At 41.1% G+C, this 20,687-nt stretch overlaps 1 protein-coding gene across 1 annotated transcript in view; it reads right to left on the bottom strand.

Moving 5' to 3' along the window:
• FES (FES proto-oncogene, tyrosine kinase) overlaps positions 1–20,687 on the bottom strand; it is a 99,099-nt gene that overhangs the window by 58,259 nt on the left and 20,153 nt on the right. The window contains exons 2-4 of the mRNA XM_066592734.1: positions 18,979–19,256; positions 4,525–4,698; positions 3,209–3,305 (exon numbers count right to left, since the gene is read on the bottom strand). Coding sequence (XP_066448831.1) covers positions 3,209–3,305; positions 4,525–4,698; positions 18,979–19,203 — 496 coding nt within the window. The 5' untranslated portion in view covers positions 19,204–19,256. The remainder of the gene's footprint in view (positions 1–3,208; positions 3,306–4,524; positions 4,699–18,978; positions 19,257–20,687) is intronic.

Below are 20,687 nucleotides of genomic sequence, written 5' to 3'. Positions count from 1 at the left end.
TAAAAATCTATCCCTTTTGGAATCAAACTTTACATATGATATGGAACCTCTGTCCCCCAGAGATCTGGACCGGAATAATTCTATTAGAAAGTGAATGAAAGCGTTAACTGTGTGTTATCTTGTATTTGTACTGTAGCTTTTAATTTACTTTTATTTCGTCTTGTAATAAGTGCCTCTTAGCTTCTACTTGACCATTCACCTGCAAAGGAGAGGGTTCTGTGGGCATTTATGTGGGAATCTGTAAGTCTGTAGATATTCTCCTAGAGGAAGCTGGAATTTTTTTTAATACTTTTAAACCCTTTTCAGGCCATTTTAGATCTTTCTGATATGTCAACATAACATTTGAGTGATTTTTTCTATCCTGTGAGTTCTGGCGTAGGGTCTTTCTTTTCCTGCATAGACCTGGGAGTGTTACATCTGCTACTGTCCAGATTGGGAGCCGAGGATTGCACTGCATGGCTTGGAGACAGAAAAGGAGATACTGCTATTATAACAGAAAACTGCTGCTACATCGGACTATAACCTCTGGAGAACCATGAGAGTGACATGAGTATTGTGAATGGATTTGAATACAGGAAGCTCCAGGACAATTTAAATGGAGTCTATCAGTCCAAACATGCTGTCCAAACTGCAGGCAGTATATTGTAGAGCAGGAGGAGCGGAAAAGATTGATATATAGTTTTATGGGAAAGATTCAGTAGAACTTGTATTATATTCATTTATATCTCTGCACATTCTGAGCTGACCAGTCCGATGGGCGGAGCTATCAGTGACTGACAGCTTCCTCTGTATGTACAGTCCTACACAGCTGTCAATCACTGATAGATGTTTAAGTGAATCTTTTCCTGTAAACTAAATATCAACCTGCTCAGCTCCTCCTACTCTATAACATGAAGCCTGCAGTTTGGACAGCATGTTCCAGCTGACAGATTCCCTTTAAATTATTATTTGCATTGGTGCCCAGGAGCTTCAAGTTACAGTTATATATACTAGTAATTATTTGGAAATTATAGTTCCAGTGTTTCTGGAGGCGCCACACAGCTGTGCTACATGCACGTCACACACACAGCACTGCTATATACATTGTTCATCCCATACAATAGGGATCAGAAGCAACACAGCACTGGAGATGAAGGACCTGTGATGACATCACAGTCACGCTCTGCCCCTGATTACATGACAGTGACGCTTATTCCGAGTGAATGACTTACATGCTCCGCCCCTGATCACATGATGACGACGTCATCAAATGTCCTTCATCGCCAGCGAGGGAGTTACATGCTCTGCTCCTTACCACGTGACAGGGTCGTCATCAAAGGTCCTGAATCCTTGTGCAGATTACAGGCGCACTACAAACTCCCTGCGGCCTCAGTTGCCATGGAATACTAACGAACACCTAATGGAGCATGGAATTCACAATGCGAATATAATTATGCTCTAACCATACATTTATATAGGAGGTATCGTTGGAATATCCACCATGGATTTTGCTATAATTCCATAGCAAATCCAGCAAAGGATCTGCAAAAAATGTAAGGCTGTATTCACACCTCATTTGAGACCCTATTCAGGCTTCCCATCTAAGTACTCCTTCTAACATGTCAAAAACAGCATAAGAAGAGAACCCCTGGACAGCTCCATAGGCTGTCATTTCTGAAATGGAGACCAAAGCTACTAGTTTTAGTCTCTATTTCAGCAAGTTGCCATTCTTTTCCAGCGTTAAAGCTTGTTATTCTGTCTAGCCAAAAATGCCAGAAACAAAAGCAAATGACAGCCTATGGAGTACCATCTGAATGTCATTTCAAGGAAACCGATAGAACTCTCGAATGGAAAGATTAAACGGGTACTCAAATGGGATGCAAACTTAGTCTTATGCGCAGATTCATCGCGTGTTGTTGCAGATTCACACCGGATTTCACCTCCTCATCTGAAGAACTGAAATTCACAGACGAAATCCGCAACCTAAATTACCATACTGTGGATTTAAAATTTGCATTGAGGATCAATTTACTCTGAAGGTTTTTCCTGCAGTTTTTTTGAAATCTCACCCACATTGCTTGTACTGTAATACATATCAGAAAATACAGTGTATACACTATGCGTGGACGTATCCTAAAAACTACATGGGGGAAGTGGCTTATCTATGACAGAATAAGCAACAGCCTTCTTGAGCTGCTGAAAACCCTGGACATTTTATCACGCCGAGGACCTCACTGGACACAGTTTGGTACCCTTGCAAGAGCAATGGGACACAGAAGCCCCAAATAACACCGCTTTGCCGCTAAAGAGGGTGGAGAGGAGTATCAAAGACTTTTCCTCAGCTTGACGGCTCGCCATAGCCCATAAGGCGTCAGCCTCTTCAACCAAGCTGCGTAGTACCAAATCTTCAAGCTCCGAAGAGGCAGTAGGTGACCCATCAGAAAACGCTCCTTCTGGGTTATATGAGGATGAGAGTCCTCTGCATCGGTATCCCAGAGCTTTTGCAGCTATCACTAGGGCAGTGAGTAACCCTACTCCATTCCTCTCTGGCTCCCATGCCTCTCCAGCATCTTCCCTTTCTCAGATCAGCCCATGACATCAGTCTTAGATAGTCCTGTGGCCCCTAATCTGGCAGTAAACCAGAATATAGCTCCTGAGTCTGATGGAGAGTGGGACTGGAAAACACATCCTAAGGCTATGTCTACTAATTAGACAGTCTCATTAAGCACTTTGAAGCAAATTAAGTTGTGGTGCTTATAGAACAAGGAAGAGTCCAGGGTTGTGTTTTTTAGTCTTACCCGACTCAGCGCTCAGTTTGATTCTTTTCTTCAGTCACTGCACACACTCCCACTGTTCTCTATGGGATTGCAGACACACTGACTAAAGCAAAGAGTAAAGCCAGACTGAAGAAAAGAGTAAGGCAAGGATAAAAAGATGATCCCCGGTTTTCTCATTCCCTGTTCTATAAACACCATAGCTTAGTTTATGGTGCATATAGGATGTGACCGCTTCCCTTCAATGTGCTCTTACTGTACCGTTTCTCTATTACGCCTGATAGCCCAACTTGCTTGCAAATCTCTATATGCCGAATGGCAAAGGTGCAGCCATATTCATTAATTGAATACTGTTGTTATCTCTATTTAGACTGGGAGACAAAATGAATATAGCATTCATATCTCAAAAAACATAGACTGACTGTTTGAATGTATGATACCGGCAGTGCAATTACCTCTGTTTGCCTCTTGGTACTTTTTCTTAGCTTGTATTGTATCTTTTACTTTATTACGATACTGAGTCTTCAAGTTTTCAGTCTCTTGCTGGGTCGTCTAGAGGATGAAAAGCCAGAGATACTGTACGTTATAGTTAGCAGTAATCTTTAAAACATAAGAAACTTACATTAAGAAGATTACTTATCATTTCATTCTGCAATAAATGGAGCCATATATTCTAAAAACCAAAAGTAGATTATTATCACAGTTGTTCTTACTGCAAATTAGTGACCAATGACCATTATTCAGAGCAGCGTCTTTGAGTTTGTTCACATACGTCCAGCGCTCCGGTCTCTATCCCTGAAACCAAAACCATTTCTATAGGTTCTTATCATGTCAGTTTTGTGTCTGGCATTAGTTTTGTCATTGGCCATCTCCTTAAGTTGTATAAATAAATGTGGACAAATACATAAGTGGGCTGCCCGGTCACCAAATGTATCACCAATAGAACATGTCTGGGACGTCAACTTCGACAGCCAATGAGTTTTCACAATATAGGAGGCTCAGTTACAGCAAACGTGGAGCAATATGTTGCAGGATACAATATAGAGCCTGTATGCATCCATGCCCACCCGTATCACATCATGTATCCATGCTAGAGGCGGCTCAACAGGGTACTAGAGCCTCCCTTCAAGTGTTATCCTTTTTGACATACGGTAGTAATCACTTATATCAATGTTACAACCACACATAGAAAGTTTCATTCGATTCTGATAACTCCTTCTGGGGGACGGATTTTCTTGTTACAATGAGTGTATACAAGCATAGATACACCTCACTGCTCAATGTTGGACTTCGTTGGCAGGTTCAACATGATATACGACTTGTGTATTCTCATGTCGTTTATCATGTTAAATCTGCTGACCTAGTACGATATTGACTAATGAGGTGGGTTTGTTTTGCTTGTAAAGCTATAATTAATGAATGATACAACTTTACATCTTAGTTCGGGAAATTAATTAATCCTTGCTGTGGTATTCAGATGCAACAAATAACTACCTGTTCTTACTGCTATTCTATCATCTTACCCTTTCTGAAAATCCAAATTATTATAAAAAACCCTGCAAACATGATGTATAAAAGACGTCTGAAACACATTTTAAATGGAATGATGTTGGTATTTCAACATCTGGAAAGAGTATCAGGCCTTTCGTGGTGCCAGTAGATCGCACCAGCATAACGCAGGCCTTCTAATCACTCACTGGAAAGTCATTCCTACCATCAAATAATAATGACTAAAATGGACATGAATTTCCAAATACATGGAATAAGTTACCTTTAAATAATCCTGGTTGAGAAGTTGCCACTGTTCAGTATATGACTTTTTCAGCTGCTGTTTTTCCCGAATGAGATCAGTGAGCTTCTTCAGAGGGCCAGAATTTAGACAGTCTGAATGGTTCCGTAATATGTGACTCAGGTTCTCTGTCTGGGTTATCACTGTAGACCAGGTCTGGGAATGCAAAAAGTTTGGAAAAGATGACAAAATGGAGATGGGTGACTAAATTCCAGCTTAGTTTAATAATACTAAGCAATGAAGACTACTGGATCTAATAGTAGGTGCAATTTAGTCTAGTCTATTTGTTAGCATGCCATCGGTGGTCCAGTTTCAGACTTGTCTCATTCTCAGAGTCACAAGACCTATTAATCATCCCATCTTAAAACATTAAACTATGCCTTGTATACAACAGATTCTCATGTGGCTTGTGGAAGTACTCTGGGCTGTTCATATGCAGTATAACCTAGAGTAACAATTATGGGAACAGGCTATTCTTCATTTGTCAATGAGCAAGGAGCCTCTGGGCTCTGAAAGCTTGCAAATATAAGTGTTCTGGTTATCCAGTAAAGGTATCACCAATATTGCACCTTTGTCATTTTTAGATTTTCCTGGCTAACATAAATAAATAAATCTTGTTATTTGTATAGCGCCAACTTATTCTGCAGCGCTTTCAGGTAATTATTATTTATTACCCCCCAGCAAGCTGGGTTCTCATTTTACCGACCTCAGAAGGATGGAAGGCTGAGTCAACCTTGAGCCGGCTACCTGAATCATGCGGGATTGAACTTGCAACTTTCAGGTCGTAGGCGAGAGCTTACACTCTGCACCACACGAGGCTCCAACATGATATCATACCATTTTTGCTGGACTTTCGGAAAGTAATCCCTTTGAAGAACGCATCAGTTGGCCTTTCTCCAGTCTAATATGGTTGCTTACAGAAAACAAACTATTATTGAATTATTGGTTAGTGGATAATTGGTTGTCCATTCAGGACCAACCTTGTCCATATTTTCTATTACATGCAGAGTGTCATCCCAGATTTGATAAGCAGTGGCTCTTGCTTTGCTGGATAAGTGTTCTGCATGTGTATATACCCTAAAGGGATTTCCCCATCTTAGACATTCATGGTACTGTATATCATGTCGACATGCCATATATGTATAAGATGGGAAAACACTTTTTATGACAATCATTTTGTCTATGGCTAGCTCTATGTTTAATGTCCCTTTGTCACAGGCGATGATGCATGATTCAGGATGCAGTAGAGAGAGTTACAAAAATATTCAACTTTTATTTTAAGAACAAATAATTGTCAACGAACAATAATATGATGTCAAGAATACAAAGTAATTGTTACAGTAGCACTACTCCACTCTAACTGTGGTTAGCTAAGACTTAAAAATATTACTACATGCACAATATGAAATAATACTGTTTCACACTGTGCATGGAATAATCACAAGGCTGGCAGCCCACAGTATTAATAATACAGACACAATATAGCAGAATAAAGAGTCATGGATTAATCTACACCACTCCTGCTAGATAAATAACCTTCTGCTCATGCTAGACTCTAGAACCAGTTGGCATAATCTCTACTTGAACAGCCAATAAAAGTCCTGGCTCAATTCCCATTAAGGTTCCACTAATTGTCCACTGTTACTTGCTCAAGCCTCCGTTGTATAATTAATTAACTTACAAGTACTTACTGGTGTGTACACTAACTGGCTTTTAATGAGTCCAGCCTCACTTACGGTTCAATCTGGAAGAACTTTTGAACATCCTCTCATGGTTCCAATTCAGTTGCTCTGCAGCACAGTCCAACCTTATCTTGGTATCAAAAGTTTGCTGTTTGGGATCTCAGCTGCCCCTCAAATTATTAAACTAGCGGTCAAACCTAGCTCTGCAGTCGTCTGGTTCCCAGCAGACTTTTATCTCCCCAATAGGAGTTTCTCTCCTTGCAACATCCTCTGTACTCCCTACAGATAATTGCACCTTGTTGCCTTAGCTCCAGCAATACCTCCACCTGGTGCAGAATTCCTGCTAGCTCCCCTGGCTCTGACACAGCTCACACACATTATATAGTGCTGACATTACCTGTCTTGATTGTTGCCACAGAGTATGCTCATTTCCATATTGCTAAAATTTGGCACAAATTTTGCTGCACGTGATAATGTTGGCATAGTCTTTGGCGCAATTGACAGTCTGTCATCATAGCAACCATTTATCCCTTCAAAAGGAGCCCCTTACACCTTGTACACTCTTCCTAAACCTTTACAAAATAACTGAGAAGTAGCATTTCCTGTCCATGTTATTTCACAATATAATAACTTGCTTGTGCTACTTACTTGAATCTTTGAAATCACTTTTATTCAGTTTGTTGAAATTAAATATTCCTGATAACCTTGTTAAGATTCTGGGAACAGTTTTATCTTCCCTGAATGTCACTAGAATTCAATTTTACTAGTATGTAGACGGCATACACAAATAGTTCAAAAACATCAGGGCCTGATCTCCTCTATGTAATGTCATGCAGGCAAATTACCTCAAACTCAAAGCATATTGGAACTTCCATCTCTCTACATTCTATACACAGTATGTACTAACTCTTCAGTTACACATGTATTGTTAAATAAGATGTGCTACTGTGATCAGCAACTAATGAAACATTATCCCTTCCATAAATCATCTTAGAGTCATCCTAGTGATCTGCCATTTCTTTGTGTGATAGGATTTTCATAAACAGTGTTGGGGCTTATTCAGACGATCGTATATCGGCTGGGTTTTCACGCCCAGCTGATATACGGCATCCCTCTCTGCAGGGGGAGGAGGCTGGAAGAGCTTGGACCAGTGACTTAGCTCCGCCTCCTCTCATTGCAAAAAGTGCCGAGGGGCGGGAGCTCAGTGCACTACTCCCGACTCTTCCAGCCTCCTCCCCCTGCAGAGAGGGACACCGTATATCAGCTGGCGTGAATACCCGGTCAATATATGGCCGTCTGAATAAGCCCTTAGGGTGGATTATAGTATAATAAAATTGGCAATAATTTGACTTCCTAGAGTATGAGCACCTTTAATATCTCCCCACAAAGTTATATTCATGAACTGCATGTTTAAAGCAGGAAGAATATGTGATTACATGAAGACCTGAGAGGTGGACAGTAGTGGTGACCAACAGCTGCACTCCAGCACCAATGCTCCACGACTATTTGTAGGCTATGTTCACATTGGGTGGATTTTGGTGCAGATTTCGACAGTGATCCACAGCAGATTTCACCCTTCAATTGAAGGGTTGAAGTCTGCAGCAGATTGCATCCAAATCTGCCCCATTAGTATGGATTTTGACATACTGCACCAATTCCGCTGCATGTGACTGTACCCAAGGCTACCCGACAGCGTGCAGAATTTCTGCAACAAAAATCTGCTGCGTTACATGTAGATTTTCAGGTAGAATTCGGTACAGAATTTGACATGGATTTGAAGGGGTGAAATCCACAACACAAATTGACATCCTGCAGACTTAAAATATATACCACAGGTCAATTTACGATGCAGATATTTTCCCAGCATGCAGACAAGAGTTTCAGAAAACTCATCCACAATTCCTGTGCTGTAAGATGCTGTGGGATTTTCTGAAGCCAAAATGTATTTTATTATGTTCCCCTCATAATATAGATAAAGCTTTTGTACCTGAAATTATGCCTAAAAATCAGGCTTTATACAGTGATAAAACACAACATTATTCTGGTCATTAAAGCCCAAATCAGAAACATGTCAGATCAGTGCAAGTGCTACATTCATTGACTTCCATCAGTTGCACTTGAACCTTTACTGCACCAATTCTCCCAAAATCTATTCTCCATGTAAAAGGAGCAATTCTACTAATCCCCTATTGTATACTCAAAGAAGTCACCAAATAGGCACTTATGCAATTTCTAACTTTCTCTGTCAGTTGAAGCTTGCTTGGTGATGGGAAGTGTACACTGTAACTATCAGAGACCCTTTACACAGGCCGGTAGCAGCGTGGTCATCAAGATCCGTTCTGTGTCGATATGGGGGATGAATGATTGTTCATAAACATTCGTCCCCCATTCATTGCACTCTGGATTTTTTGGGGGAGGTGTGCATGCTTATAGTCTTCATTAAGCAGACAAAACCACTCCAATTGCCGACGTCAAACTCCAATTTTGCAGTGTGAAATTGGGGTTCAGGCCATCAGTCACATGATCTACTGGTGGCCGGGATCGGAGAGGTTTCCTCTTCAATAAAGTGCAGGGTAATAGAGTGCCCAGTATTACTGCTACCTTAATGTGATATGAGAGTTTCCCACAGAAAAAGTGCTTGTTTAATCATTATTGGCAGCACATTCCCTCTTCACATGGGTAGATGTGCTGCCAAAAACAAAACATTCTTCCTCCTGCACAAAAAATGCATTGAGCTAACGAATGAACGTTTGCTCACTCATCGGCTGATTGGGTGCAGTTTGACATGGGCTGACAGTCAAGCAAACAAGAGCCCAATTGTTGGTCCATAGAGAAAGCCCTTTAAACAGCATTAGTACATCTGCCTCAGTCTCTTCTCTTCTGTGGTCTTTGAGTCTTGTCCTGTTCTGCTCCCTCCTGCCTGCCACTAGTCATAAAACACAGTTTGCTGGGAAGGCCTTTTTCAGTTCCTGAATGTAATTTTCACAAGCTCGTTTGTGTTGGACTTCACGTTCTGCTAGCTCAGTGGATCATGTATTTGCTCTTTCTTTGCTCTATTTCTTCCTACAATGCTCTTGTATTCTCTTTTCTTATTTTGTATTTATTTATTGTTTTTGTTCCCTTTTTCTAATCTTATTTGAGGTTAAATGTAGAGATGAGCGAGCATGCTCGTTCGAGTATTAGGGTGCTCGAGATGCTCGTTACTCGAGACGAGCACCGCGCGGTGCTCGTCTCGATTAAACGAGCACTGACCATTGAATTCAATGGAGCCGGCAATACAGCCGGCTCCATTGAAAGCAATGGGCTGCCGGCTAGCGCGGGATGAATTATCGGGAAGGGCTTAAAAATATAAGCCCTTACCTGAAATTCATCCAGAAAAGTGTAAAAAGTAAAAAAAAAAATATATACTCACCTTGTCCCGGCAGAACGATGTTAGCCCATTGAATTCAATGGAGCCGGCAATACAGCCGGCTCCATTGAAAGCAATGGGCTGCCGGCGATCGGAGTTCAGCTGCGGCCAGCTGACAGTTCTCCTGCACTGCTCTCTGTAGTATGCAGCAGGCGGGGATTTAAAATCCCCGCCTGCTGCATGAGCTGCCTCTGATTGGTCACAGCCTGACCAATCAGAGGCAGCTCTCACTCACACCCATTCATGAATTCATGAATGGGTGAGTGAGTGCTGCCACTGATTGGCTCAGCTCAGCTGTCATTCAGCTGAGAGCCGCAGCTGAACTCCATCTGCCAGGACCAGGTGAGTATATATATTTTTTTTATTTTTACACATTTCTGGATGAATTGCAGGGAAGGGCTTATATATGTAAGCCCTTCCCAAAAATTCATTGTGCGATCGCTGGCAGCCCATTGCTTTCAATGGAGCCGGCTGTATTGCCGGCTCCATTGAATTCAATGGGCTAACATCGTTCTGCCCGGACAAGGTGAGTATATTTATTTTTTTACTTTTTACACATTTTAGGATGATTTTCAGGTAAGGGCTTATATTTTTAAGCCCTTCCCGAAAATTCATCCCGCGCTCGCCAGCAGCCCATTGCTTTCAATGGAGCCGGCTGTATTGCCGGCTCCATTGAATTCAATGGGCTAACATCGTTCTGCTCTGCCACAGCTGTTGCAGCTGTGGCAGAGGAGAACGATCGTTATGCTGACAGTGCGGGGGGGGGGGGGGGGGTGTCTCACTCTTGCCACTATTGTGGCTTAATAGTGAGACCTCGGAGCCCGAAATGCAGCCCTGCATGTTGCTCCTCACCTGCCCTATCCATTTCTGTAAAAATGAAACAAAAAACTGATGTGAGACGGCGCCCCACCCACTGTAATATGATATTGGTGTGGTAAATATAAAGATGGGACTTACCCGCTGTAGGTGGGTGGGCCTGGTATGAGACCCCCCCACCTAACACCTCCACATCCTGGTAGGCGTATATATTGCTGGAAAACTTGATCCAAGTTTCCTAGAACTCCTCTCTCCAGTCCGGAAAATGAGAAAAAGCACAAGGAGCAAGCAGGGATCTGTTGCAGCACTGGGTAGGGATGCGACTATACATAAATGAATATGAGAAAAAAATGAAAAAAGATCCAGTGCTCCATGGAGCGCTGGATCTTTTTTCATTTTTTTCTCATATTCATCTATCCATTTCTGTGCTTTTTACATGACTTTGGTGATTTGCTAAGATTTTCACAAATGAAAACCTTAGCGGAGCACCAGTCATATACAAAAATGCTCGAGTCGCCCATTGACTTCAATGGGGTTCGTTACTCGAAACGAACTCTCGAGCATCACTGAAAGTTCGACTCGAGTAACGAGCACCCGAGCATTTTGGTGCTCGCTCATCTCTAGTTAAATGGTAAAACCCAAATTGCCCGATACATGCGGTCTGAAGAATACAAAATCTATCCATCTGTTCTGGAAATTCCAGAATCACAAGAATAGTAAGTCAGTAATCCAACAAAGACATGGTGATAGTTTGATTTAATAAAAAGAAATGGTAGATACACTCAAACAACACCCTACTGTTGGGCTTTATGAATTATACTTCCTGTAAATGTGTTCTTGCCCAAATTGAAATGGCTTGGTCTTCCCTATACACCATGTGGGTTGAGAACTGGATTAGGGCTCACTTACATGGGCGTGTTTGCTGCGTATTATACATGTATTTTTTATGTGCATAATATTCAGTGCTACAAGCCCATTGATTTACATTGGGCCATTCAGACCTGTGTTTCTCGTGCGCATATTACATACTTAAAAAAATAAAAATGTGGCAAGTCCTATTTTGTTGCTGATTACGTGTATAATATGCCCATTATAGTCTATGGGTGATTAAAATAGTAAACACACGTTATATGCATATTTGCTGCGTACTGCATGCATAAAAAAATAAAAAATAAACATGTAATATGGAATAAACATACACTCATGTGAGTGTGCCCTTAGTGGAAGAGCAATTAACCCAATAAGGACCAGGCACTGTAAATATACAGGGCTGGGTCCTGGGCTGCCATAGTAAAAATACAGCGTGGGATTTAAGAAAGGTTGGGTCCTCGAATGTCAGTGACAGACAAGGACATGGAGGAGGAAGCAGAAGCGGTTTTTAACTGCTTCGGCCTTCTCTTTTGTGGGCTACATAGCAGTGAGTGTAGTGAATAGAGTAAGCGGAAGTGCTGCTTCAACTGTCCAACTCGGTGACCATATCTGCTCTGTAATCTGAGACTATACAAACTATATATCAAAATATCTAAAACATAATTAGTACTTTATTTTAGCGTAAATATACTAATTTTAAAAAGCAACTATAAAAAAAAAAAATTTTTAAGGCTTTTTAATGGCAAAATTCCTAAAAGAGTGTGGTCCTTCAGGCCCCAAACACCCTGGTCCTGGCTGTTAAAAAGGTTTGCACTGTGCTCTCTGGCTAATATTTACTGTTTAGGAACACTCTGATTTATTTGTTCTTTAGATGGACCCTAGTGACAAGAGCTATATACAGTATTGTTTTCCCACTCATAGATCCAATACAAAAAAGTTTCACAGAATTAAAAAAAATTGAATTGATATTAATTTTTTTTCTTAATGGTCCAATCATCTAGACAGTGTTTTTTTTGGTCAGGTTAATTCAGACGAATATCCAATATGAACAATCACCTGAATGGGGCCCAGCATTTATTTTACCCTTAGCTCAAAGAATAGTTCAAAAACCTTAAAAAGAAAGAATATTATAATAACTTAAAAATAAAAAACAATACAAAATAATATTTTTGTTTCAGAAAAGCACCACCACTCCAATTTAAGGGAAGTAGACGAGACATCAAACCACCAGAAGCTGAGAAAAAGGCAATTCCTGGAGGCTTCCTGAGTAAACAAAAAGGAGACGTGTGATAGAAGCCACAGAGAGGCCACTCTGAAGGAACGACAAGTCTCAATCATTAAATCTCATGTCGTACTTTCATATGAACTTTGTTCTTTTGACCTTAAGACGTTCAAAAAGGTGCTGAAAGGTTCAGTGAAATATCCCTAAAAATCCATGAAACACTCATTCTTTACCAGAACATTGACTCAGCAGGAAACACATATATCACTTTTATCCAAAAATTGTAACTATATGATTGCAAGTAAAACTTGGAGTTCTGGATGAGTCTACAATAACTCACACGGAACACTTGTGCCAAGAGCTTGTGAGTCACAGTTCACTGGCAGAGACTCACTTGTGTTCCCTTAGACAATGCTATTTAATAGTCATCAAGTACTTGGAATTGTTAATGGATCAGAAGGAGGGAGGCGTACGAAAGGATAAAATATGCATGCTTGTGTCTAATGCCATCTGATCTCATAATTGTAAACTTTCTCCAGAGTCAATGAGCAGCTCAGCCTCAGCAGCACATGAGAACCAAGACAGTCAAATTATTGTAAGACTTGGACAGAGGCGTAAAGCGCATTGGTAAAGTGAAAATCAAGACTCAAAGTCACACTACCAAACCGGCAGGGCCAGCTCATCAGTAGTGTTAGAGCTATGAGTAATAGGGGATTACAAATAACTTCCAGTAGGAAGAAAATGTTATAGAAAAGAATTTATGCAAGGAAGTGAAATAGTCTTTATGCCTTAGAGGATCTGAACTTAAAGCGTTATTCCCAATTTATAAAGGGATGGCATATCGCTAGGAATTGCTATTGCTTCGTAACTAGTGGAGGTCCAACAATTCTAATGATGAGGAGGCTGCAGCGCTGGTCAGACTTTGACCGATTTTTAGAGATGAGCAAGCGTACTCGCTAAGGCAAACTACTCGAGCGAGTAGTGCGTTATTCGAGTTCCATTTTTATCGGAGCGTGCACAGCCTTCTAAAGAGTGTCAAGCTGGCAGTGCGCTCACTGGGACCCCCCCCTGGGAACGAGGAAGCGGGTGAGTAGGAAAGAGGCTCCCTGGACTCCATGCCACCTTAGCTAGAAGCACCATAACTTAGTTTATGGTACTTATATAGTCGATGACAGGCCCCCGGTAAGGAAACGTGGCACTAGATTAGTACTGTGGCTTTGTCGCTCTCAGAATCATCATAAGATAAAAAGTGATCACATATCTTAGCAATATGTCATCAGTTCAGAATGATCCTTTAGGTTTGTCCAGAAATATGTAAACTAGCCAAATATTTAGGCCATATTTACACGGTCGAGCGCAATATGAGAAACTCAGACCAATATCGCACTTGGAGAAATGTGATTTTTCCTGCAACTGTGACACATTTGGCAAGAAAACGCAACGCAGCGCATCTCTACATGCTATTTAACGCGCATTAAAATTTGCATGACGTTTTATTGGCAAAAATTGTACATTGTACATAGTGGGTTATTAGAGCGCACACGTTCTGTGCATCTTACAAGTTACACATAACTCGTGCATTTTTCTCGCCCGTGTAAGTCTGACCTTACAGTACATGACACTACTGAATAGGATCTGTACACATTAGAAAAGCAAAAAGACCATTTCTGGCATAGAGATAGCAGTTAGACCCATGCACCAGTGCCCTGGAACCCAAAGGCCCTTCTGCCACATATGAAGAGTCAATCATGAGTTTCACATAGTAGGTGGACAGATCTATTACAGATTTTGTTTTAGGGCGTAGAACATACAAACTAGACCTCACTAGATAGGCATATATCATCAAAATCAATAAACGGAAGTGGTATACGTATGATGCAGCATCTTGGGAGTCTTGCAGGAAATGTGCTATAATCGTAAGTCAGTTCTGAATCATTGGTTCATCTACTGGGTATAATGCTCCATCAGTTGCCAAGTTCTGAAGTCCTTATAAAGCATCTGCCCACTTACCTGACTAGACAGTCATTTTGGGCTCCCTATTGGTGAAGCATTGGTGGGGTTTAAAGAAATGAATTCCCACCTAGCCTCCGTTTTGCTACAACTCCTCTTCCTGTCTGCCATTTCAGAATTGAGTAGGTGGGCAGGCGCTGGTAAGTGATGTCACCATCTGTGCCCACAATTCCATTTAATAGATTGTGTTGACGTCTAACTAATTAGAGCCCGTACCATTTCCCACTGGAAAGAAATGGTAGCCTGCAAGTCGCCGAAAACATAAACATCCCTCATTCTTTTAGTCATCTCTACATGGATATAAAAAATAAACTTAAAAAATAAATAATAATAATATATATTTGCTGAAAGCAGCCATATACCCACTGTAATACTGATACAAGAGGGCAGGGAAAAACACCACATCCCATATTTTCTGTCTGTTTATATTTCCCTTTTCTGTGATTTTGACTGATGTTCGTGTAGGGACTCACAAGGAAACAAAAACTCTTGCCACGGACTTGTGTATTCTGGCCATGATATTAACCAATACCTCGTATTTATCAGTAACATGCAGTGTGGCTTTGATCGCTGGGAGAGCCCAGCATACCAGTGTGGTTCACCCATGAGGTGCAGGGCATCCCACTAGGTAAAAATATGGCGTCATTAATAAGTTGTAGGCATGCATGGTGCACTACACGTACTATGTGGCCTGACACTCTGTATATGCCTCTTTTTGAAGCTGCCCCCCTCTCTGTAAGGAAGGTGAGAGAGTAGTTGTTCATCAGTACCTGGCTGTCTGCGTGTTGAGGGATGTGCCGTTATTACCTGCCCACCTTTATCGTATATCAGTAAGTATATCGCTACTTTCAGTGATTTGTCTTTTTAGATTTCCTTTTTCTGTGATTTTGTTTAAAAATATGTCCAGCCAAGATTGAAAAGCTGACTGTCCCCCTTAGGCCTTCTTCACACGACTGTGCATTTTACGTTTGCCTGTGCACATCGTATAAATGAAGATTTGACGTGATCGAGTCCCGTTTGCTTCAAGCCATTCACATGGGGCGCTGCTGCATGAATGTTAAAAAATATGCAGGAGCGATGACAAGCAACGATCCGTAGAAAATGCTCAGAATGAAAATCAATGCCCAACTAAGGAGAGCGGTCTTCTTTTCTCTGTGTTCTACGCAGGCTAACTCCCTCACCCTCCATCTTTTTGCAGCTGCCATAGAAGTCTATGGCAGCTTGCTGTGTATCACGTCAAAAGATAGAGCAAGACCTATCTTTGCACGTGGCGCATTTTTCAAGGCGTGATTATTTTAAAATATATATATATATATATATATATATATAGTCTGCATGAGCCTACTGGAATCCAGTGCTTCACATAGTGCATTTTATGGGAGATTTTTTTTTATGTGGCAAAATACCTTTGTAAATACCATCATCTGAATAAACCCTAAGTCCATATATACACAATATATCACACAAATATAGTCTCTCTCTTGTATACTCAGTCATTTGATGCAGCTTCCAGCCTTCACCTTCTCGGACAACAGCTCCACGTGTCATCAATGTAAGTCCTAAGGGGATGAATGTGTGTCACCTGATCATCCCGAGGGACCTCCCTTCACTCCCTTAGCTCTGCCTGGCAGTCAATCACAGTAAAGGAACTCTCTTTCTCCAGACCCTCTTACTTTGAAGAGACATACTTGATTACATCTATAGTGTCAGAGCGTGAAGCATCATTAAGGTCCCTTTACATGGGATGGTGAATAGGGGCAGAGCGGGCCAGGATCGTTCCAGCCCACCCGCCTCCATTCACAGTAAACAGGAAATCACTCAAACATTGAGCAGCTCCTGTTTACACGGGCTGATAGGCGCTTGGTTTTTAGTTTTTTTATGGATGAAATCTTCCTTTTCAACTAATATTGGATTTTCACAGTGATTTATACCATTAGTACAGAAAGCAGCTAGCGTTCTACAGCTCCATTAACCTGACCCCACGTTTTTGCTGTGTGGACCTTTTTCTAAATTTAGAGAAACTGTGTTGTAATTTCTTCTAACTTAAGACTCAAGAAACAAGCATTAGTATAACCGTGGCATTCCATAAGTAGAAAAGCTGCGAGGTCAGCATGCGAAGCATTTAAGGTATACAAACACAGTATCAGTTTCATAGAATTGTGGGATAAAGAAGAAATAGTGCCAAAACCAAAAAGTGCAAGGCATTAAAAATAAATACCTAAACCCAGTGATAAATACCTAAACCCATTCAGGTTATAGTCAGAGATGTATTGCCTTAATATGTCTTAAGGTATTATTGCCATACAGGTTAGGCATGTGAAGAGGATATTATATATCACACCCGGAATATCTGGATGATTGATCCAGGGCTGCCCGACATTGGAGAAAACAGATAAAGTGCCCATCCGGACAGCATGAATTTGCTCATTTAGCCTCATAGCGGAGAATCTGTTAGTGACCTCCTGAAAAGAAAGGGAGGGCGATTTCCATCTGGAAGCTATATGGATTCTTGTGGCCATACATATGTATTGAATAAGCTTGTGAGCTGAATTCGCCTAATAGGAAAACTTTGGAAGATTTAGGAACTGGCCCTACAAACAAACTGTTACGCAAACTATGAACTTGAGACCACAGTCTTAAAAACTGCAGGGCACGTCCACCATATGTGGAGTGGGGAGCCAGACCGGCTCAGACTTAATTGGATTTGTGTGTTCAGTTTCTCAGTCTGCGTGATTCTATTACATGCAGTGTACTACAGAAACTGCCTAGAGCGGGACATAGAGACTTTTATCACAGTTACTGGTGATGATCGCACAGCTCCTGTCACATAGTTATAATAGAGGAGATCACTGCTCATCCTCCTGACTGTATACTTATGGTCTGTAGCTTATTTAGGTGAATACAGAAGGTAATGGCAATGTTTTCCCTGCAGTACAGATTGTACATTCTCTAGCTGTTCCTGTATTGCTTTGCTGATGCATCATGGGATTGATGTGAAATCTCAACATCAAGATGGTGCTTGATAAATACCAGAGAGGAGGCTGCACTGCATGGAACTGACTGCACTATACATAGGAGATGTCCAGACTGTGACAGGCAATTAAGTGAGGAAGGCAAGGATAGTAAAAAGTGTTTTGGTCAGAGTGGCCCTTTAAGGTTGTAGCTATATAGAGCAGAATAACGTGGCAAAAAGCTGTACACCATTACTGCACACAACCACATATAAATACATGCAGTTTTACAAAGATTTTGGTTATCTGCTGTGTTGCAGTAAAGCTACAACTCTTTACCATATCATTTTGCCCATTACGAATACACCATACATAATACACAGTATGAAGTAATTGCACTAAATAACAGGTGATTGTAATGTCAGCCCAAAGTTCTTTGATGTATTGCACGGTGATTGACAAACCTTTAAATCGTATTTGAGTTTTCAATGTTTTCTAAAATATAACAGGTTCTCCTTACTTTCTCATTTGCTGCCGTTTGCACCCTGTTTTATGTCAGTAAGTTCTGATGTTCAGGAGGTCTCCCCATTCTTGTTATCCTGCTATTTGCAATCCACTATTAGGCTGGCAGAGTGTAGCAACCCCAGTATTCTTCCAGTAGTTCACTGTTCTGTACTTCCTTGCTCTGACATCCCATGCTGCAATGCACAGTCTATGGTCCAATCAACAAGGGGGCTGTATCTGAATGCCCACCCCTCTGTTCTTCTAGGAAAATTAAGTCATTCTGGCCAAATGGGAAGTAAACTATATAATGAGTGTACACACATATAAACCCCAGATTGTGGAGATCGTTATCACAGTGTCTGCAGATCTGTCAGCCTGCAGCCTATGAGTGCATGGAGCACTCCTTTGAAAATAGCTACTCCTCATTGTAAGGAAACGTCCCTGGGTCCTTGTTACTACAGAAGCTCTGTACCTAATGACAGAGAGTAGATTGCAGATAAACTGGAAGGAGGACCCCTGATGGCAGACACTTCAAACGTGATTTACAGTGGTAAAGCAACAACATTTTTAATGCAACTTTATTACAGAAATTATGAAACTAACACAAGCTAGTAGAGGAGCTCAAGTTGTCTGGAAAGTTAGTGCCCCTTTATACATTTAGATTGAAAATAAGAAAAGAACAGAAAAAAGATCTGAAAGTGCTTTCATGAACATGTAGAAAGTAAATGTGCTGTTTTTTAAACTGAATAACATCCCAGTAGTAACACTAAGATGACTGGGGAAGTCAAGGGCAAACCACCCCACAAAAACAGTCTGCCTAGAAAATCTCACAATGTGACATTACCCAAGTAGTCAGTCATGACTCGGTGCTTGTGCCAGGGGACTTTACCAGTAACACTTTTTACATCTGATCTACAATTTGGCAAGGGATTAAGGTCACAACCAGGGACCATTCCCTGTATTACATGTTACCTGACTCAGCTGACTTGAGTAGTCTGACAAACCCGGGATCGGTGACTGTTCCAACTTCTCGATCTGCGTGAACATCTGGTGAAGCTGTGATGCATACTCTTTGTCACTCTTTGAACGCTGTATCATCCACTTTCTCATACATTCCATCAGTTTCAGTTCAGAGTCTTGCAGGCGTAACAAAGCTGTGTGCCCATTGGGACAACTAAATTCAGTTGCAAACCCCATAATAATAAAGTGTGCTGATTACTTCTTCACGTTCTGTCAACTTCTGTGGTTCTCTGCAAAGAAAAAGAAGAGAATATATCAAGTCAATAAATGATTATTACACACAGATGGATGGATTTAGGGTTTACAATAATTCATGGCCACATCTTGCTATAATCAAGAGAAGCAGTGAGCATACAAAATTAGAAATATTAAAAAAAACAAATCATCTGCTTACATGTAACACCCATTCTCTATGCCAGAGGTTGCACAGGAAAAGAATGACTTTTGCCAGAACTGAAGCATATAGCCTACACACATGGTATATATCCTGCAACAGTAACTGCACAATGTGTTTGGTTTGGATGGGTCTCAGTAGTCAGACCATACAGGTCAAACATTTATGGCACACCCCATAGATATCAGATAATGCAAATAAAACTGGAAATGAGCGAGCACCAAAATGCTCGGGTGCTCATTACTCGAGCCAAGCTTTTTGTAATGCTCGAGAGCTCATCTCGAGTAACGAACCCTGTTGAAGGAAATGGGAGACTCGAGCATTTTTCAAGGTGCCCAATGCTCTGCATTGTTTTCAATGGGGCCGCGGCTACATTGAAAACAAGTGTCCTGTGCAATTTACTCGAGCACCCAAACACCGCTTGGTGCTCGCTCCAGTAACGAGCACTTTCGAGTATGCTAATGCTCAAACGAGCATCAAGCTCAGACAAGCATGCTCGCTCATCTCTAGATAAAACCAAAATTGTACTTATTGTATCAGGGTGTTCAATGATCTATCAATCTATGCTAATGTGGAGTTTGCTGCTCAAACCCTGAATGAGTCCCTAGGAAAAGTTAACCTCCTAGAAACAAATCCAATCTTTGGAGGCAACCATTTTGAATCCTTGAAAAATCAGGGTAGTCACTATTCACTCCAAATGTGCTGGTTAAGCAAGACTGGGAAAAGCCTGTCCTAGATTGTATGTATATGTGTGTGGGTGTGTGGGAGAGAGGTAAAGTCCTCCTTATCCCTTTATTTTTTGGCGATTCGGCGCTATTGTGGTAAATAAGAAAAAAGTGGGTCCGGGCATGTGTGCCAATGTCTGTTACGACTGATTATTATTTATTTTTTTATGCTACTTGGAATACCAGAAATAATCTGCCCTTTATTTCTATACCATGAGTAAATATCTATTGCTGCAATAGAACAAAGCTTTAGCACAACATGGTATGATCATTGGACAGCTGAATCCACAGACACTTGAGGAATGCAGTATAACCTGCCTGGCACGGTTTCTTATGAGCTAATAGTAGCATATCACCTACTTAAATATTCAGGTATAGACTGAACCTCTGCCATGCAGTTCACCTGTACTGCAGAGGAAGGCACTGGTTGTAGGACAAAAGTAAAGAATATATGGTACAGTTCTTTGTTGTTTGGTGTTATGTTGGAAAAACAAAAAAGAGACACTAAGTCATAGATAAAGAGAACAGATTGGGGAATTCCA

The sequence above is a fragment of the Eleutherodactylus coqui genome, chromosome 2, assembly GCF_035609145.1.
Source record: "Eleutherodactylus coqui strain aEleCoq1 chromosome 2, aEleCoq1.hap1, whole genome shotgun sequence".
NCBI lineage: Eukaryota > Metazoa > Chordata > Amphibia > Anura > Eleutherodactylidae > Eleutherodactylus > Eleutherodactylus coqui.
This window is presented reverse-complemented; position numbering and strand designations above follow the sequence as displayed.